The sequence below is a fragment of the Ovis aries genome, chromosome 10 (assembly GCF_016772045.2).
Source record: "Ovis aries strain OAR_USU_Benz2616 breed Rambouillet chromosome 10, ARS-UI_Ramb_v3.0, whole genome shotgun sequence".
Taxonomy (NCBI): domain Eukaryota; kingdom Metazoa; phylum Chordata; class Mammalia; order Artiodactyla; family Bovidae; genus Ovis; species Ovis aries.
The window spans coordinates 83,330,593-83,353,150 of record NC_056063.1 but is presented as its reverse complement, the minus strand read 5'-3'; the positions used below and the strand labels follow the sequence as shown (position 1 = coordinate 83,353,150).

General features: G+C 40.8%; 1 protein-coding gene across 1 annotated transcript in view; it reads right to left on the bottom strand.

The window, feature by feature from the left end:
- Positions 1-22,558, bottom strand: part of MYO16 (myosin XVI) — a 527,889-nt gene that overhangs the window by 332,887 nt on the left and 172,444 nt on the right. The window contains exon 4 of the mRNA XM_042255055.2: positions 18,987-19,130. Within this exon, the coding sequence (XP_042110989.1) occupies positions 18,987-19,130 (144 nt within the window). The remainder of the gene's footprint in view (positions 1-18,986; positions 19,131-22,558) is intronic.

Here is a 22,558-nt window from a genome sequence, read left to right as displayed (position 1 = left end):
TATCCCACCAGGGCTTAAAGGAGCTGAAGCCCTGTCTTCCAGACCAAAGAAGAAAAATCAAGGTGTAGCAATCTGAACAGCTGTGCAACTCGAAACACATACAAAGGTCAGAGGGACCATCTGAAAGAGTTAGAAGCGCTTGTATCTGGGAGGAAAAGTGTGAAGGGCAGAGCTAGAGAGAAGGGAGAGGGGCTGAGCTTTGCAGGGCTTCCAATGAGCCTTGGAAAACTCTCTGGCTTTTGAAAATATGGGTATGCATGACAGTTAAGAATCTAACATTTAAAAAAAAAGGCATGATAAGTCGCTTCGGTCGTGTCTCACTCTGCAACCCCATGGACTATATCCCGCCAGGCTCCTCTGTCCGTGGGATTCTCCAGGCAAGAACACTGAAGTGGGTTGTCATGACCTGCAGGGGACTTCCCAAACCAGGGGTCCAACCTGTGTCTTCTATACCTGCTGCATTGGAGGCGGATTCTTTACCGCTGAGCCACTGGGGAAGCACACACCCAAAGGATGGCATGCATAAAAATGTGGCGTGAGACACGATGGCCCGAATCCTGAAGTGACACAGTAACAGCATTGTAAAAACAGAAAACAGCGAAAACCATCCAAAAGAGGGTAATACTTAGTTAAGGACATTTCATGCAGATGACACCACCCTTATGGCAGAAAGTGAAGAAGAACTAAAAAGCCTCTTGATGAAAGTGAAAGAGGAGAGTGAGAAAGTTGGCTTAAAGCTCAACATTCAGAAAACAAAGATCATGGCATCTGGTCTCATCACTTCTTGGGAAATAGATGGGGAAACAGTGGAAACAGTGTCAGACTTTATTTTTTGGGCTCCAAAATCACTGCAGATGGTGACTGCAGCCATGAAATTGAAAGACGCTTACTCCTTGAAAGAAAAGTTATGAACAACCTAGATAGTATATTGAAAAGCAGAGACATTACTTTGCCAACTAAGGTCCGTCTAGTCAAGGCTATGGCTTTTCCAGTGGTCATGTTTGGATGTGAGAGTTGGACTGTGAAGAAGGCTGAGTGTCGAAGAATTGATGCTTTTGAACTGTGGTGTTGGAGAAGACTCTTGAGGGTCCCTTGGACTGCAAGGAGATCCAACCAGTCCATTCTGAAGAAGATCAGCCCTGGGATTTCTTTGGAAGGAATGATGCTAAAGCTGAAGCTCCAGTACTTTGGCCACCTCATATGAAGAGTTGACTCACTGGAAAAGACTCTGATGCTGGTAGGGATTGGGGGCAGGAGGAGAAGGGGACGACCGAGGATGAGATGGTTGGATGGCATCACCGACTCGATGGAAGTGAGTCTGAGTGAACTCCAGGAGTTGGTGATGGACAGGGAGGCCTGGCGTGCTGTGATTCATGGGGTCGCAAAAAGTCAGACATGGCTGAGCAAGTGAACTGAACTGAAAGGACATCTTATGATGTCACTACGTATCATTGAAAACCATGATGCAGAACAAAATCTTAAGGCCTGGAGAAATACAGAAAAAGTGTATAAAAAATAGGCTACAAGATGTATATATTAATATCAGATGAATTCTGTGTGAATTTTACATGTATGGGGAAGAGAGGGAGGAGAATGAGATTGATTTAAAAACACATCAAAGTATATTCAGTGGGGACACCCCTCGTGGTCCAGTGGCTAAGACGCCCTGCTTCTGCTGCAGGGGACACAGGTTCAACTCCTGGTTGGGGAACTAAGATCCCGCATGAGGCACAGTGCAGCCAAAAAATAGAAAAAGAAATTTAAATAAGTTAGTATTAAAGTAAAAGAACAAAAAAGCGCAAGAAGTTAAATATATATACCCAATGCCTATGTGAAGGAATTATGAATGATATTAATTTTCTATACATTTGTGGGTGTCTTTCCATTTTCTACAATAAACACATGTGATCTTTACATTGAGAAAACTATCTTTGATACTGAACAATGAATGAAACTATAAGATGAGATGAAAACACACGACCACTCTCTTGGGTCCCTGGCAAGTTTTAAATCTACTAAACTCAAAGGTGAGGAATAAAACTGGAGACAAGTCAATGATGATCTGATGAGCTGGCTCCAGTAACATTTGAATTAGTCAATGGTCAGAGTATAGTTAGAGGTCAACTATCCAATTAAAAGATATGGTTTCATAAGCAAGCCTATTGAATACGAATTTCTGAGAAAAAAAAAAGTAAGAAGAGAGATCACAGGTTCGAGGGTTCATAAAGATCCCCCACATGGTTACGGTCAAATTCAACATCATTTCAAGTACTGGGCACGTATTACATTTTCTATGAAGCCACTTATTTCTTCCCATAGGCTGCTTTGCTGGAAGCACACAAATTTCAGTAAATATCTGTTGACTAAGACCTTACATGGAAGAGCCAGGACATTCCCACTTCATTCATCATCCCTCCATACAGTTATTCTCCAACACCAGTCTGATGTTTATGCTGCTTAAAAAAAAAAAAGCCTATTTGACTAATTGGAACATGTCTTATCTTTTATGAGAAAATGCAGCCTTTTCTGGGCCTATTTTCCAATAAGCTGAGAATACAGGCTGTGAATATTCTCTGTCCCTTTAATACGTTGTGTTGTTGGTCTTCATGTGGGTTTATCTCCAGTGCCTTATGATGTCAGCACCTTTATCTCCTTTTCCTTCTGTGGTGCAGAAAACTCTATTACAGTTTTCATGTTCCACGTTGTAATATTTAGGTATGTACACAAGGGAAAGCACGTAAAGTTTAATATGTTTTTACATTTGATGTAAGGATTCAGATTGCAATTTTCTTAGAGGTTTGCTTTTTTCCTGTTTCAATGACTAGCTTTTTCCTATACAGTAAGTCCCCCAGATATAAACGCGTTTCATTCTGAGAACATGGCTCTAAGTCCAATTTGTTCCTAAGTCCAACAAAGTTAGCCAAGGCACTAACACAATTAATTGGCTGTAAATACTGTATGGTAATAGGTTTATAATTCTTTTCACACAAATAATACATAAATCTTCCAGTACCGTAGAGTAAGCCAGTGCAGCAGCTGGCATCCAGGGGCTGGCATCGACTGAACAGGAAAGAAGAGTTACAGGCTGGAGGAGGGAGAGGAGGTGGGCGATGGTAGACTGAACCACCAGCAGCGATAGGAGCGCAGGGCGAGCTGCAACTCCACTCACACCTTGATGGAATGCACGTTGGCATCCTTGCAAGCTCACAACTTGAAGGTTCTTACTTAGCAGATGCATTGCAAGGAGTATAGTCCTCCCGTCACCACAAGGAAACTCTCAAGGCTTTATCCCCTTGACTTTCATGACAAGGAAAGCTTCCGGTTCTCCTAAATCTGGCTCGCTTTTCTCAGTCTTCTCTGTAGGGTCCTGTTTCTCTCAGAATCTTTTAATTAGTTTGCTTTGGCCCCCTTTCCCAGACATCACATTTTCGTGGGTTGATCTGATTTACTCGAGGCCTTCTGTTACCTGTGTATACAAACAAGACTCCTCTCTCTGTCTGCTGAGTTCCCGAACTAACTGCAGCCTAGACTTCCCCAGGTGGATGTCTTCTTGTCTTCTATTGATCCTGACCTTCAAATATTCAAAAAAGTTCACAGTCCTTCTCATGGAAAAAGATTTCTTGGCTGCTGTCTGCTCTCTTTGTACATTGCAGCCTCTCTCCCAATTTTCAGAATCAGAAAGCTTTAGTTCATTCTAAAATCCCCTCCCCTTCTTTAATGCCTACATTTCAAAGGTCAATATTACTATTGACTTCAATACAAAATATATCATCACTATTTCCTTCATTCACATGGTTACCACTCTCAACTCACAATCACTGGGTTTTAGGAAATGTTCTCCCAAAGGCAGGCTCTCCAGGAAGATGTCTCTTGGATTTTACACCACTGCTTCCCAGGCCTCTCAGACCAGCTCAGACTTTCTGCTCTCGAGCTTGCAGAGCACCCTTTACTAGCTCCTCACAGGCCTCACTGAAAGCTAAGACTGGATGCATGATATGCATAAATATATGCATAAAAATGCATTTAAAAAAACACAGGACTTCCCAGGTGGTGCAGTGGTAAAGAATCTTCCTGCCAAGCAGGAGACACAGGTTCTATCCCTGGGTCGGGAAGGTCCCCGGGAGAAGGAAATGGCAACCCACTTCAGGATTCTTGCCTGGAAAATCCCCATGGACAGAGGAGCCTGGGGGGCTACAGTCCATGGGGTCACAAAGAGTCAGACACGACTGACTGACTTGACGTATTATCTTTAAAGTCTTAACCCAATGTTTTAATATTATCCTTCAAGAATTATAGAAAGGGGCACCAGCATTTCTGTCTAAAAAATTGTTCCCAAACTAAATTTTCTTTTGCATTTTAATGCCTAGGAAGTCAAATTGGATTAAATTTAAATATATTTCATAGTCTTATCACACTTTTCCACATCATATCTTTCATATGACATGCCTTCATTTTCCCAGTTTCTTGGGCATATAGATTGCTCCTTTCTTCCTGAGTCGTCACTTATCAATGATTCAGCAAACAACATACAGTAACATGCCTACCAAACAAGCATCAAAAATACAGGATAGTAATAAAAGCAAGGGTATAATGTGTGCATTTTATGAAACAGTAATCCCCACCTCATCTACATTCACATTTTAACATAGAATTCTGAAAGTTTGTTAAGATGTTTGTAAATTACACAGTTCTCAAAGTAAAAGTCTTTGGAGGGTTTAAATATTACTTTTTTTTATAGACTACAATCATTACGAGAAGATAGCCTACAGGATTTGTCAAAGAGTGATTTTCATTTGGCAAGTTCTGGCTGGAGATTTCGAAATTACATTATTTTAAAAAACACGGATCTCATAATATCTTCACTGAAAGAGATAAAGTATCTAAAGTGTAAATGACCTAACATCATATTTCTATTAATATTAAAATACCCAAATCTTACTACTGCCATTGATAAAATATTGAAAAAGAAGTAAGGGTGTCAAGGATAACGAATGCAGATAGAGAGGTTACATTAAAGCATTGATCGGGAGTATTACTGTTCTGGGTCTGATATCTACGTGTTTTCCCAAAGTAAGTGAGCAGTTTACACTACAGTGGTATAATAAAGCACTTTTCAAATGTGGTTTAAATATTCAATGTTTCTTTAAATTTGAATGTGAAGAAATTTCTGATTTTGTGGAGCTTGATTTACTAGCAAACACTACAGACTCAGCTTCCTGGGATGAGTTCTGAACCGAATAGAAAATCACTGATAACTGCCACCCACACCAGACGGCAAGTGAGCCCGCCGAGTCTGTTCTCCTCCTGGAGTCGGAGCGTGGAACAGCGAGCTCTGGTGACTGAAGTCCAAAGAGCAGCATTCCTGCCCTTGCTCAGGCACAGGGGTGTGAACTCACCCTCTTCTCAGATGAACGGACTGTATGGAAGTCAGCCTCAAAACTGAGCAATCCTGAACAACACACGGAAGTGTGCTGTATACAAGCCATTGGTACTGAACCAAAATACACACTCACAAACAAGCTCTAGCCAGAGGACACACAATTAGACAGATGTGCACGGGACCCTGGTCAGCAGCTTCCAGGGTATGAAATGAGAAAGAGCACAAGGTGGATAGAAAGTCAAGGTGCCAAATCACAGGATTCAGGATATGGCATTTCCGTTCCGTTAAATGTCTGGATGCGATCTGAGGGCTCAGAACATGTGTAACTAGCGCTAAGGTAAACACTGAAAGAAGCAGCCTTCCCAAGAAAGTTCTTAAGATATTTTCTTTACCTTTTTTTTTATGCTACACCATGGAGGGAAGACAGCACAATTCTGCCAGGACACACTAACTTCTATAAAAAAATCCTTGCGGATGCTTCCATTGCTGATAATTTACAACACAAATACAGCAACTGTCCAAGAAGCTGATGTGATGTCTGTAACACGAATACGCAGATAGCATCAGCTGTGTAACATCTGACAGCTCTCAAAATACAGCGCCGGTTTTTTGAAGATATTTTATAGTAACCATTCAGGTCATTAAATGTAAGAGGTGTGCAAGTGGATGGAGACCCTGATTCTTTTCCAGCTAAGTATCATTTTATAGGTTTATTCTGATGGCCCAAAGGGGACTTATTTTCAGAAATGTAATTTAAGAGTGTAGGAAGGCTACAGGGGCAGACTTAGGCATTCCAATAGGTTCTATATTATCTTAGATTTTAAAAAACTAATGAATTTCCAGGATCCTGCTTTTACTTAACACCTATTTCAAAATCCATTTCGCTTCTTTAACTATAAATGAGTTAAGGCTATTACAAAGTGTAAATTCCTTGTAGAAGCCTAGTAATATTTTTGGATAACGGATAAATCAATAAAGCCATTCCTGAAAAGAAGTAACTCTAAAGAGAAAAATGACATTTAACTAATGCAAAAACATATAATATTCCAAAATAGCAGGATTATGCTTTATTGTTGTTAAGCCTCTCTTATCATGCATTTGATTTATTATACTGGTATAATGTCCCATTCCTTACATCCTTTATATCAACCTTTTTGATATACTTAATTATTTGATGCACTTTAATGTTTGACATATTTAATAATCAATGTACTTATTTTAGAACCAAACATTAAATATTTTAATACTTGTTGGACAAAATTATTTTCCTCTAAAAATTCATATATTTTTTCAAATAAAAATTTCAACCTGATATCAAGCTCTAATTGGCTGGATTCACCTGTGGCCCAGATTTCGAGGTTGAAACATATTCCTGGCAACTTCAGTTCTCTGATGGGTCCAAGAAAAGATACTGATTTTTAGTTCATTCAACCTTTTTCTTCTCTCAAGGACAGGAATGACAAATTCCTAGTATATCTGAGCTGAAACCAGAAATCGTCCGTGTGTGTTTTTTTATTAATGACACTTTGCTCGTTTTCTGAAATTTACTTTTATGGTCTTAATCACTGTTTAAAATGAGCAAGTGTTTTCACTCTAGATAAGATACTTATACCATCAACTCTACTGTTGAGAAAGTCAAGGTAGCAATAGACTTAGAAAAACACAACTTAAGAACAACCAAAAAATTCAGATGAACAGAAACAGAAAATAGAACAGCGGTTCCCAAGGGCTGGAGGGCAGACGGAATGGGAGATGCTAATGAGATGGCAGCAGCCTTTAGTTCTAAGATGAATAAGCCCCAGGAGTGAACGCACGCTACAGCGACTACAGTTCATAATATATATTGCACACCTGAATTTCGCTAAGAGAACAGATTTTAAGCATCTCACTCCCCCCCAAAAAAAATTATTGCTAACTATGTGAGATGAAAGTGAAAGTTGCTTAGTCGTGTCCAACTCTTTGTGACCCCATGGAGTATACAGTCCAGGGAATTCTTCAGTCAAGAATGTTGGAATGGGTAACCTTTCCATCCTCCAGGGGATCTTCCCAACCCAGGGATTAAACCCAGGTCTCCCGCATTGCAGGCAGATTCTTCACCAACTGAATCACCAGGGAAGCCCAAGAATACTGGAGTGGGTAGCTGATCCCTTCTCCAGGGGATCTTCCCAACTCAGGAACTGAACCAGGTCCCCTGAATTGCAGGAGGATTCTTTACCAGCTGAGCTACCAGGAAAGACCACGTGAGATGATGGATGTGTTCACTTACTTGATTGTTGTAGTCATTGTACAAAACAGACTTAATTCATCATGTTGTAAAATACATACAGGATTATCTGTCAAGTATACCACAATAAAACCAAAAAAAGAAAAAATTTATTATTAATCAATAGTCACTAAAAGGGCTTATACCCAGAGTAGCTGTCTTCGAATTTGTACTCTGATTAGCACAAAGAATACAAACGTGAGTAAAAAATATTGAATATTTACCCCATTTCCTTGCTTGACAAACTTGCTTTTAAACCTAGTGAAATATACATTAAGTTGGATAAACCATGAAATATGTCCACTGACCCCATCACAGGGATGTCAAAGCATTCTTATCAAAGGGCCATTTGAGGGGCTTGAGTGGAGAGAAATCATGTCACCTAGATGGGGTGATGGGGGCCATAAATTAGGGTCAGGAAAAGTACACTGTCCTTCAGAGAAGTTTGACTATGAACACAAGAAGGATAACAGGGTGACCATCCAAGGAAAGAAGTTTGATCAATTTTGTATTCTTTTGTTTTTCTGTTTTTTTTTTTTTTTTTTAACTAATGGAATGTACTGGAACATCAGTCAGTGACTTCAGTCACTCAGTCATATCTGACACTTTGGGATCCCACGGACTGCAGCATGTCAGGCTTCCCTGTCCATCACCAACTTCCGGAGCTTACTCAAACTCATGTCCATCGAGTCAGTGATGCCATCCAGCCATCTCATCCTCTGTCGTCCCCTTATTCTCCCACCTTCAATTTTTCCCGCATCAGGGTCTTTTCCAGTGAGTCATTTCTTCACATCGGTGGCCAAAGTATTGGAGTTTCACCTTCAGCATCAATCCCTCCAATGAATATTCAGGACTGATCTTTAGGATGGACTGGTTGGATCTCCTTGCAGTTCAAGGGACTCTCAAGAGTCTTCTCCAACACCACAGTTCAAAAGCATCAATTCTTTGGTGCTCAGCTTTCTTTATAGTCCAACTCTCAAATCCATACATGACTACTGGAAAAACCATAGCTTTGACTAGACAGACTTTTGCTGGTAAAGTAATGTCTCTGATTTTTAATACGCTGTCTAGGTTGGTCATAGTTTTTATTCCAAGGAGCAAGCATCTTTTAATTTCATGGCTGCAGCCACCATCTGCAGTGATTTTGGAGCCCCCCAAAATAAAGTTTCTCACTATTTCCATTGTTTCTAAATCTATTTGCCATGAAATGATGGGACTGGATGCCATGATCTTCCTTTTCTGAATGTTGAGTTTTAAACCAACTTTTTCACTCTCCTCTTTCAGTTTCATCAAGAAGCTCTTTAGTTCTTCTTCGCTTTCTGCCATAAGGGTGGTATCATCGTCATATCTGAGGTTAATGATATTTCTCCTGGCAATCTTGATTCCAGCTTGTACTTCATCCAGCCCAGCATTTTAAATGATGCACTTTGCATAGAAGTTAAATAAGCAAAGTGACAATATACAGCCTTGATGTACTACTTTCCTGATTTAGAACGAGTCTGCTGTTCAATATCCAGTTCTAACTGTTGCTTCCTGACCTGCATACAGATTTTTCGGGAGGCAAGTCAGGTGGTCTGGTATTTCCATCTCTTTAAGAATTTTACACAGTTTGTTGGGATCCACACAGTTAAAAGCCTTGGCATAGTCAATAAAGCAGGAATAGATGTTTTTCTGTAATTCTCTTGCTTTCTCAGCAATCGAACAGATGTTGGCAATTTGATCTCTGGTTTCTCTGCCTTTTCTAAAACCAGCTTGAACATCTGGAAGTTCACAGTTCACGTACTGTTGAAGCCTGGCTTGGAGAATTTTGAGCATTACTTCACTAGCGTGTGAGATGAGTGCAATTGTGCGGTAGTTTGAGCATTCTTTGGCATTGCTTTTCTTTGGAATTGGAATGAAAACTGACCTTTTCCAGTCCTGTGGCCACTGCTGAGTTTTCCAAATTTGCTGGCAAATTGAGTGCAGTACTTTCACAGCATCGTCTTTTAGGATTTGAAACAGCTCCACTGGAATTCCATCACCTCCACTAGCTTTGTTTGTAGTGATGCTTCCTAAGGCCCACTTGACTCTGCATTCCAGGATGTCTAGCTCTAGGTGTGTGATCACACCATCATGATTATCTGGCTCATGAAGATCTTTTTTGTACAGTTCTTCTGTGTATTCTTGCCACCTCTTCTTAATATCTTCTACTTCTGCTAGGTCCATACCATTTCTGTCCTTTATTGTGCCCATCTTTGCATGAAATGTTCCCACGGTGAAGAGGTCTGACAGAATGGGGTCCACTGGAGAAGGGAATGGCAAACCACTTCAGTATTCTTGCCTTGGGAACCCCATGAACAGTATGAAAAGGCAAAAAGATAGGCTACTGAAAGACGAACTCCCCAGGTCAGTAGGTGCCAATATGCTACTGGAGATCAGTGGAGAAATAACTCCAGAAAGAATGAAAAGATGGAGCCAAAGCAAAAGCAACACCCAGCTGTGGTTGTGACTGGTGATGGAAGTAAAGTCCAATGCTGTAAAGAGCAATACTGCATAGGAACCTAAATGTTAGATCCATGAATTAAATGTTAGGTCCACGAATCAAAGTAAATTGGAAGTGGTAAAACAGGAGATGGCAAGAGTGAACATTGACATTTTAGGAATCAGAGAACTAAAATAGACTGGAATGGGTGAATTTAACTTAGATGACCATGATATCTACTACTGTGGGCAAGAATCCCTTAGAAGAAATGGAGTAGCCATCATGGTCAACAAAAAAGTTTGAAATGCAGTACTTGGATGCAGTCTCAAAAATGACAGAATGATCTCTGTTCATTTCCAAAGCAAACAGTTCAATATCATAGTAATCCAAGTCTATGCCCTGACCAGTAATGCTGACAAAGCTGAAGTTGAATGGTTCTATGAAGACCTACAAGACCTTCTATTACTAATGCCCAAAAAAGATGTCCTTCTCACTATAGGGGACTGGCATGCAAAAGTAGGAAGTCAAGAGATACCTGGAGTAACATGCAAATTTGGCCTTGGAATACGGAATGAAGCAAGGAAAAGACTAATTGAGTTTTGCCAAGAAAATGCACTGGCCATAGCAAACACCGTCTTCCAACAACACAAGAGAAGACTCTACTCATGGACATCACCAGATGGCCAACACGGAAATCAGATTGATTATATTCTTTGCAGCCAAAGATGGAGAAGCTCTATACAGTCAGCAAAAACATGTCCAGGAGCTGTGTGGCTCAGATCATAAACTCCTTATTGCCAAAATCAGACTTAAATTGAAGAAAGTGGGGAAAACCATGAGACTATTCAGGTATGACCTAAATGAAATCCCTTACAATTATACAGTGAAAGTGAGAAATAGATTCAAGGGACTAGATCTGATAGACAGAGTGCCTGAGGATCTATGGACAGAGGTTTGTGACATTGTACAGGAGGCAGGGATCAAGACCATCCCCATGGAAAAAAATGCAAAAAAGCAAAATGGCTGCCTGAGGAGGCCTTACAAATGTCTGAGAAAAGAGGAGAAGCTAAAGGCAAAGAAGAAAAGGAAAGATGTACCCATTTGAATGCAGAGTTCCGAAGAATAGCAAGGAGAGGCAGGAAAGCCTTCCTCAGCGATGACTGCAAAGAAATAGAGGAAACAATAGAATGGGAAAGACTAGAGATCTCTTCAAGAAAATTAGAGATGCCAAGGGAACTTTTCATGCAAAGATGGGCTCGATAAAGGACAGAAATGGTATGGACTAGAACATAACCATGAAAGAAGTTAAAGGGAAAGGATACAAGGATGACTATGGAAATGAAAGCCCCATAAATGATGATAGAGAAATCTCTGGAGAAGGAGCAACTCATAGACTCTGAAGAGGATGTGGAAGGAATTAGCTTATAAAAGAGAACAAACACCTCTCTAAGGGTGGAAGAAAGCCGGGGAATATTTAGGAAAAAATCAGTACAGTTTTTAGTAGGAAGTTGAAGGTATTAAAGCCTGAAAACTTCAATTTTCTCAGAAAAGCTGAAAGCAAGACCAACCTCTGAAAAAAATATTAACTCTGGCCTGTGTGTCATCATTTACATAAAGAGTTGAGTGATACTCATATGTTCTGCCCAGTTCCTACTGGAAACCAAGGCGTATCATGAACTGTTGGGCTTTAGCTCATTTTCTAGGGAGAAATAAAATGTCATGAAATGGCAGGGTACCTTGTGTTCTAATATTTAACAGATCAAAGTGATGGAAAGGGTAATTTACTTAAGTGAAGTCACTCAGTTGTGTCCAACTCTTTGCGACCCCGTGGACTGTAGCCCACCAAGCTCCTCTGTCCATGGGATTCTCCAGGCAGGAATACTGGAGTGGGTTGCCGTTTCCTTCTCCAGGGGATCTTCCTGACCCAGGGATAGAACCCAGGTCTCCCACATTGCAGGCAGATGCTTTGAACTCTGACACACCAGGGAAGCCCAATTTATAATTAAACAAATATAGAAAACTGTGTACTAAGATTTAACCTGGAAATAGTCTAAGTAATGAATGAATGAAGTCTTGGGATGATTTAATTTCGGTCTATCAACTTGGCCAGGCTCTCCAGGCGGTACAGCGGTGAAGAATCCTCCTGCCAGTGCAGGAGACGCAAGAGGCAGAGGTTTAATCCCTGGGTCAGGGAGATCTCTGGGGGAGAAAAGGGCAATCCACTCTAGTATTCTTGCCTGGAAACGTCCATGGGCAGAAGAGCCTGGCAGGCTACAGTCCATGGGGTCGCGACTGAGCACAGCGCACATCGACTTCAGCCACCTAACACGGAGCAGGCAGTATGTGTTCTGAAACATCATTTGCTATTTCAGTGACAGCAGAGCTGCTAGGTTCCAGCGGTTGCCCATTAAAATGATCTAGTCCCGCTTTCCCCATTGAACAGTGTGTGACATTCTACTTCCTGCAGGCAGAGACACTGCTCACATGAGATATGCAAACACCAAAGGCCAAGGGTGGAGGAAACATACAGGGCAATTTCAGGGAATCAGCCCTCTGTTACTGGAGTGACACAATGATAGTATGCTGCTGCTGCTGCTAAGTCGCCTCAGTCGTGTCCAACTCTGTGCGACCCCATAGACGGTAGCCCACCAGGCTCCCCTGTCCATGGGATTCTCCAGGCAAGAACACTGGAGTGGGTTGCCATTGCCTTCTCCACAATGATAGTATACCCTTACTGAAATACTACTGTTTCATTATTATTGAAACAAGTATAGTATTAGTCTCACTCACTAAATGACTATCCATGTGCTGGTATCTCCTACACTTCATGATTTCAGGGAATGAAAATATGTTGCAAGATATCCTGGGAAAATTTAACAGTAAGGATTCAGCAATTCAACATTCCCTGTCATCCCCTGAAAAATAAAACTATTAAATAACGCTTTATCCTCAGTTATCTATTAGTCATTTCTTGACATTACGCATAATAGACACCCTTTAGAGTAAGGTTTATTAAACAGATCCAAGACAAGTGAAGAATCAAAGCTTTTTCTCCCCAAGAAAAAAAATCTGAGATGACTATTCAGGAGCATAGGTAATCATTTTCCCCCAGTAGAAGCATATTTTATAGTGCTTAACTCAAATTATTTTCCATTTAAAATGATTAACTCTGCTATAAAAAATAATTTGTTTCTTACGGTTCAAAATGCAATGGGCTGCTAAAATGGACAGGCTGGTCACAGTTTTAGGATTGCTAATAGGACAGAGCAGCTTAGCAACTGTGGCCACAGCAAAAAATTAAACGTGAAAATTAAGATCTAGCATGCCTCAGATAAATGCAACCCTGTAATCCAAAGTCATGTCAGCGAAGAAGTGGACACTGAGCAATGCTATTAAGACACCATGGTACGAAATAGCACAGAAAAGTCTATTGTTCCTCTCTCCACAGACAAGAGGCAGAGCAGATTCTGACGCTTACAAGTACACATTCAACCCATAGATGCACTAATAAAACGTGCCATAAATCAGATATGTCTGCAGATGGTGACTGCAGCCATGAAATTAAAAGACACTTACTCTGTGAAAGGAAAGTTATGACCAACCTAGACAGCATATTCAAAAGCAGAGACATTACAGTATGGTACTGGCACAAAGACAGACATACAGATCAATGGAACAAAATAGAAAGCCCAGAGATAAATCCACACACATATGGACACCTTATCTTTGACAAAGGAGGCAAGAATATACAATGGAGTAAAGACAATCTCTTTAACAAGTGGTGCTGGGAAAACTGGTCAACCACTTGTAAAAGAATGAAACTAGATCACTTTCTAACACCGCACACAAAAATAAACTCAAAATGGATTAAAGATCTAAATGTAAGATCAGAAACTATAAAACTCCTAGAGGAGAACATAGGCAAAACACTCTCAGACATAAATCACAGCAGGATCCTCTATGATCCACCTCCCAGAATGCTGGAAATAAAAGCAAAAATAAACAAATGGGATCTAATTAAAATTAAAAGCTTCTGCACAACCAAGGAAAATATAAGCAAGGTGAAAAGACAGCCTTCTGAATGGGAGAAAATAATAGCAAATGAAGCAACTGACAAACAACTAATCTCAAAAATATACAAGCAACTTATGCAGCTCAACTCCAGAAAAATAAACGACCCTATCAAAAAATGGGCCAAAGAACTAAATAGACATTTCTCCAAAGAAGACATACGGATGGCTAACAAACACATGAAAAGATGCTCAACATCACTCATTATTAGAGAAATGCAAATCAAAACCACAATGAGGTACCACTTCACACCAGTCAGAATGGCTGCGATCCAAAAATCTGCAAGCAATAAATGCTGGAGAGGGTGTGGAGAAAAGGAACCCTCCTACACTGTTGGTGGGAATGCAAACTAGTACAGCCACTATGGAGAACAGTGTGGAGATTCCTTAAAAATTGCAAATAGAACTACCTTATGACCCAGCAATCCCTCTTCTGGGCATACACACCGAGGAAACCAGAATTGAAAGAGACACATGTACCCCAATGTTCATCGAAGCACTGTTTATAATAGCCAGGACATGGAAACAACCTAGATGTCCATCAGCAGATGAATGGATAAGAAAGCGGTGGTACATATACACAATGGAGTATTACTCAGCTGTTAAAAAGAACTCATTTGAATCAGTTCTGATGAGATGGATGAAACTGGAGCCAATTATACAGAGTGAAGTAAGCCAGAAAGAAAAACACCAATACAGTATACTAACACATATATATGGAATTTAGGAAGATGGCAATGACGACCCTGTATGCAAGACAGGGAAAGAGACACAGATGTGTATAACGGACTTTTGGACTCAGAGGGAGAGGGAGAGGGTGGGATGATTTGGGAGAATGACATTCTAACATGTATACTATCATGTGAATTGAATTGCCAGTCTATGTCTGACGCAGGATGCAGCATGCTTGGGGCTGGTGCATGGGGATGACCCAGAAGGATGTTATGGGGAGGGAGGTGGGAGGGGGTTCATGTTTGGGAATGCATGTAAGAATTAAAGTTTTTAAAATTTAAAAAATAAGAAACTAAAAAAAAAAAAAACAAAAACAAAAGCAGAGACATTACTTTGCCGACTAAGGTCCGTCTAGTCAAGGCTATGGTTTTTCCAGTGGTCATGCATGGATGTGAGAGTTGGACTGTGAAGAAGGCTGAGCGCCAAAGAATTGATGCTTTTGAACTGTGGTGTTGGAGAAGACTCTTGAGAGTCCCTTGGACTGCAAGGAGATCCAACCAGTCCATTCTGAAGGAGATCAGCCCTGGGTGTTCTTTGGAAGGAATGATGCTACAGCTGAAGCTTCAGTACTTTGGCCACCTCATGTGAAGAGTTGACTCATTGGAAAAGACTCTGATGCTGGGAGGGATTGGGGGCGGGAGGAGAAGGGGACGATGGAGGATGAGATTGCTGGATGGCATCACTGATTCAATGAATGAAAGTCTGAGTGAACTCTGGGAGTTGGTGATGGACAGGGAGGCCTGGAGTGCTGCGATTCATGGGGTCACAAAGAGTCGGACACGACTGAGCAACTGAATTGAACTGAACTGAACTGAACTGAACAGAGAAGTTTCTTAAAGTCTGGGAAACAAAGTCAGCAAATCACTATGGAATTATTTTAAAAGAAGTCATTTAATGTGCTGATGATTGTAGCAGCAAGTGGGAGAAAATGCCAAAGAATAGGGGAATACAATAAAAGAGCCCCAAAAGGAGTGTCGAGAAATCCTTCTCATCAAAATGGAGCTATCACAGAGTCTGACAATGACATGAAGAGGGTGTCCCCCGTCGAGACAACAATTTAGTACTTCTTCAGATTGTCCTTCTTTTTCTGAGCAAAGAATTTGGGAAATGGCATTGGTGCCAGAGCTTCTTGATTTTCCTTGGAAGATACTGTTAAACCTCAATAGGAACAAGGCTCACATATATTTCCTCAGATATGCAAAAACTCACATGGAAGACCTAACTAATTCACCACTATACGTCTAACTTATTTCTATAATTATTGTGTGCCTTCTATATTGACACCAAATGTACCCGTTCTTGCTCCGGTTATAATCATGCTTCATCCCTGCCCTCAGGGTGGTTGGGGTGATTTTCGACTTCTGGTCCATCAGTGACATTTCCGACAGCCATGCTGCTCGAGACCACGGTCTCCATATGCTGAAGGGGAGTCTTCTGCGTGTGGTTACAGTTGCTGTGCCTTCAAATCACAACCCTGCCATTATCAAGCCCTTCCCCTGGCTGTCTGTAAAAGTTTAAACTGTCAGCATCATATGAGATGCCTAGACCAGGACTAAGTGCAGACTCTGTAAAGAAGTCAGATCCTACTACCCTTTTCCATCAGAAGTAAGAAATAGATGTTCCAGAATGAAGGCAGGAAGGAAATCCTGGCAGGCAGTGAAATAAGGGCTGACAAGCTCTCTGAACTCAAGAAAGTCTTCATCCAGCAGTATACATTGAGGAAATGAGAGAAGGATTTTAAGCATTCAAGCACAGTCACATGAATATGGGGTTCTCAGAATAACCACAGGCGTTCTGCATGAATGAAACAGAAATAGAAAGCCTATTCTGGCAAAGGTTTGGCATAACTAATCACAATCAGAGGAAATAATTGGAAACAGGGCTTGAAAAAGTGACTGAATCTCTCAACTAATATTCAGGAAAAAAAATAAATTGAAACATAGGAAAACCGGAAAAGCTATGAATCTAACTTTCTATCTTGTTCTTATAAAATCAAAGTTCAACATCACTCAAGTCATTCAGTGGTTGAACTTTCCAAAAAAAAAAAAAAAAATATATATATATATATATATATATATTAGAATGTCCTGGCAGTCTAGTGGTTGGGATGCCATGCTCCCAGTACAGAAGGCGTGAGTTCGATCCTTGATCTGGGAAGCAAGATGCCACATGCCTTGCACCCAAAACAAACAAATAAGCATGGGAAAATGAGGAATAAATGATTTCTAAAAAGTTAGCCTGCTCTTCTATGAGTACAGAGAATTCTAAACAGTTCACAGTTGATTTCATAATGTCACTTGAAAGGTCATATAATTCTCCTCTGAGATGAGTCTTAAATTTTCCTATAATAATAAGCAACTAAGCAAACCCTACAGTCTTTATGCTGACATGCTAGAGCAGGTCCTCTTAGGCTACGTTTCTGTAAAATGAAGACTTGTTCTTATCAATGAGCTAAGTGCCTTACTGTGTGTTTTCCTGTAGATGAACCCTCCAGATGATTCTATTTCAAGCTCAACTCCTTATTTCCTTTATCTTTTTTCATTCATTTATTATAGCCGCCACATTCCAGGATTTGAAAGGAACACATTTCCAGTGATATACACATCTACTATAAAAACAAAAAAATATATATATATATAAATTCTTGAGGGACAAATTAGACAAAACTAGGCCAAATTAAACCTCTTACAAGATTAAGGACGTCTCCAGCCATAGTCTTCATCCTAAAATGCTTCTGCTTATGATCTTAAAAAGGGAGAAGAAAGCGGTGTGGCGGGATTGTGTTTTCTAAAAGGATGCATTCAAGTCCTAACCCTAAAATCTGTGACAGAGCTTATGTGGAAACAAGGTCTTTGCAGATCAAGGTGAGATGAGGCTGTTAAGGCAGACACTAAACCCTATGGCTGGTGTCTTTATAAAGGGGTATTTGGATGCAGAGATATAGGAACGAAGGTCCTGTGATAACGGAGCCAGAGGGTGGGGCATCTCTCAACAAAGGACACCAAGGATTCCAAGGGGTCTCTAGAAGCTAGGGGAACCCACAGAAGAGTTCTTCCCTGGAGCTCACAGAGGCAATGCTGTAAGCACTGCCAACATCTTGATGTTAGACTTCTGGTCTTCAAAATGCAGGACAATATGGTTCTTTTATATTTAGCCATCAAGCGTGCGGCTATTGGTTAGGGCAGGCACCAAGACCCATGGGAAAAAGGATCAGCTTTGGACAACGATCTTGGGTTCAAATCTATACAATGTTTTCTGGACTATGGCAACTTGCTTAATATATTTGAGTACCAATTTGCTTGCATGTGAAATCTTGAGGGCTTCTGTAAAGAGCCAGGTACATAATAGAAAATCACTAAGGAATTGTATGACTTTTATTAATAAAGCGAAAAAGCAAAATCATTCATTCTGACTCTTATATTCTAGTATGCATTCTAACAATCCTGCATAATTTCTTAAAATCTTTGTTAGAGATAAACCAGTCAGAAAGGATTCCATTCTAAAGTAATAACAGTATGTGTAAGGATCCATGTCTATGTCTGAGCTATAACTGAAGACAATGACAGCAAATAATTCCAGTGATTTTATATTTAAAGTTTTCACTTTCCTGTAAACACAAATGTTGTAGATACCTCTTTGCTAGATTTTAACAAAAGAAGATTCAATATAAACCATATATCCTTACTATCATATGCCCAGCTGGGCTGAACATTAGGAAAATGAATTGAGAGAGAAGACAACAATCATCAAACTATTTAGTTAGCTCTGACTTGTGAGGTATCAAGGCATACAGTTTCCAAGAAAAAGGTGAGAGGAGTTCAGTTTGGTATGATATCTACACAAATTGTTTTACTAACTATACAGTGACCCACAACCTCAGTCTCTTAATCATCTTGTAATTCCAGGCAATAAGTGCTGACATAAACACACATTTTTTTCTCAACTGAAGTATCACATACTATGAAAGAGTATTAGTTAAGTACGTAGACTTTTCTACGTCTGGGTACTTAGTTAAGTACCTAGACTTCTCTATGCCATCAAATCTCTTCAAATGGTAACAAACTGAATCGCTTTACTTACTAATATAAGCAGCAGGACAACGTCAGGGTTGTCGCACGCACAGGCAATGTGCATCGGTGTCCAGAAGTCTTCATCCTGGTGGTTGACATCGGCCCCTCTGTCAATCAGGATCTCTGCGATGAAGACATTATCATACCGAGCACACTAAAAAAAAAAAAAGAAAGAAAGAAAGAAAAAAGGAAAATATACTATTGCAATAAATCAAATTTCTTTTCTACATACAGAAAACTTTAGTGCCAATTATGGAAGTTGGGAGGTGGAACTCAACTGGTGAGGAATTTGCTCCCCTTCTGTACTAGCTTACAAGGAAAGAAGCTTATAAAAGAAAGGAAAACTGAATCTATGGACAGTAGAAAGAAAAAGCAGACTAGATATTATAGAAGACAAGATCAGTGACTTAAAGGCGGTAAAAACTATATGACATGAAACAGAGAGGAAAATGACTAAATAAATAAACAGAGGATCAGAGAGTTGTAGGAAAACTTCAAACTGACTGATAACCCATTAGATTGACAACATTGGAAATGGGGACTACAGGATAAATTTCTGAGATCCAACCAGCCCATTCTGAAGGAGATCAGCCCTGGGATGTCTTTGGAAGGGCTGATGCTAAAGCTGAAACTCCAGCACTTTGACCACCTCATGCGAAGAGTTGACTCATTGGAAAAGACTCTGATGCTGGGAGGGATTGGGGGCAGGAGGAGAAGGGAACGACAGAGGATGAGATGGCTGGATGGCATCACTGATTCAATGAACGAAAGTCTGAGTGAACTCCGGGAGTTGGTGATGGACAGGGAGGCCTGGCATGCTGCAATTCATGGGGTCGCAAAGAGTCGGACACGACTGAGCGACTGAACTGAACTGACTGAAAATTAGCAATTAGAAGACAGCCTAATTTTTAAGCTTCCCTGGTGGCTCAGCAGTAAAGAGTCCACCTGCCAGGGCAGGAGACACAAGTTCAATCCCTGGGTCAGGAAGATCCCCTGGAGAAAGGGATGGCAACCCACTCCAGGATTCTTGCTGGGGAAATCCCATGAACCAGAGGAGCCTGGGGGGCTATAGTCTCTGGGATAGAACAGGAAAGTGATTAAAACACTTGGAATTTAAGCTTCTAATAAAAACATAGTTCATAGTATTTTTGCGTTAATTTCTTTTACTGTATAGAAACATACATGCTTTAATGTTCAAGCAATATGTCAACAGAAAGAGTTAAAAAGAAAAAGGAGATTCTGCCTCCTCTCCCATTTGGGTCACTGATAAAAATTCCTTATCCAGTCTTCAAGATTCTCTCTGCTGTTGAAAAAGATTCTCCCCTCCCCCGTCTATCTGTCTCGAGTCTAGAGAACGCACTACTCCCTAACCTGGTTCTGGCAGTTACCAATTCGTCTTGAGCATATCTGTGAATCTGTTGCAGCTTGTTTTCATTACGTTCACGCGTGTGCCCAGTCACTCAGTCATGCCTGACTCTTTGCAATTCTATGGACTGTAGCCCCCCAGGCTCCTCTGTCCATGGGATTTCCCAGGCAAGAATACTGCAGTGGGTTGCCATGTCCTCCTCCAGGGGAGCTTCCCAACCCAGGGATTGAACCCAAATTTCTTGTGTCTTCTGCATCAGCAGGCGGATTCTTTACCACTGAGCCACTTGGAATTCCACTGCTATGGACGTCTGCTGCCATAGCATGGAATCAAAAGAATTCGCATTTCATACTCCAGTCAAGAGTGTTTCCTTAGAACCAAGAGCTCCTTCTCAACAGTTTATCCATTAAAGGTCTTAACTTATTAATAAAACTCCAGACAGCATTTCAGCAAAGCCCTTTGTGACTCTGTTTTTAACTCCGTACATAGCACCTTTCCTTCCAAAGAGTTAAGACTGAGTCTTTTCTATACTGCCCTCAAGAGACTAAATCCCTGGGGTGCAAAAGACTGTTACTTGTTTTCATTATTTTTCCTCTGATAGTAGCTGACACCTGCCAGAGATTTGATTCATGAGTTATTGAATATAAATAGGCAAATTCAGACTTACTGAAAGCTTATTAAAACATGATAAAACTAAAGACTGTATATGATGAAAAATATTAAAACCTGTGTATCAACTACCCAGGGCTTCCCCCGTAGCTTAGCGGTAAAGCCTGAAATGCAGGAGTCCCAGGAGATAGATATGGGTCCAGTATTTTCGTCTGGAGAATCCCATGGACAGAGGAGCCTGGCGGGCCACAGTCTATAGGGTTGCAAAGAGTCCGACACAACGGAAGCAACTAAGCCCTCAGCGTGCATCAATTATCCACCTTTAACACATATGGAATTATTCTTCTCCAGCTTCACAGTTACTGGGTGTTTCTAACAGAGGTCTTCCAGAAATCTCACTTAGACTCAGATACTCAGTGAATAAATGGAGTTAAATAAATGAAACTGGAAAAGCTTAGCAACTTCCACAGCTTTTTCCTGATGCCCTGTACAAGCATGCAATGTCTTTTTCTCAAAGATGTTGATCTAAGAATATATAATTAGAACGTTGGTGCTGATAAAGCATCAGGGCTCATAACGCAGGATACCCAAGAGGTGGGGCGAACACAGAGCTGCTCACGCTTGACATTTTCAAGGGCGAGATTGCCTTTTTTGGTACCTAAGGCATTTTGAAACCCTGTAATTTTGTCTCTCTGGCAACCTGCAATTTTTTATTTGTTTTTATTTACTCAGTAACCCCAGGAAAAGGAGGTTCAGTGCTGAGCCCATGTTCCTGCAGCCGTCAGGAGGTCTTCTTACATGTATTCCAGCTTCAAAGCCTCTTCATCTTAGCCTGACAACCAAAGTCTAACAGCACAAAGATGCAGAGTATTTGCACTGGATTCAGAGCTAATTGAGTGCTTCCTGTTCACCTCATTACCTTCATCTTCTCATTTCTTCTTTCTTCTAACGCTACCATTTCTGAATCTTTTTACTCTGTTCCCTGGGCCATCTCATTAGGCAAAGATCCCTATATTCTTACAGTTCATCGATCCATCCACCCATCCCTTCATCCACCCATTTATCCTTTTAGGAGGTACTGAGTACCTACTATGCATCACAAGCTAAGGATACAAACGTATCTAAGACATCACAGTTTTGGAAAATTTACTCTAGCAGAGAGAAAAGGCACATTCTCCACTCATTACAATCCGTTATGACAAGATTTATAGCAGAAGCAAGGACCATATGTGATGAGACCCTGGATAAAAGAGTAACTCAGTCTGACCAGGAGGGCAGAGGAGGCTTCAGAACTGACCTCTGAAGGTGGCCAAGTGACGCCATCATTTTCTTCTTTCTTATCGCCTGCTTATCCCTCATGCAGGTCTGCTGTGATCAGTTTATTTTTTTCTCTGTCTTTCTGAAAATTCCACTCTAAATAAGACTGCTTGCATCTTAACTCATAATATCTATCACAGCATCAAATTAATCAATTAAGCAATTAAGGGGTTAATGTGGCTCCCCAACAAATCTACTGAGCACCTCTGAGTGCCAGGCCGCCCGTAAGTGCTACAGATGTGATGAAACTGGCCAAGTCCGAGCCAGCCGACAGTCTGGTAAACAGAACA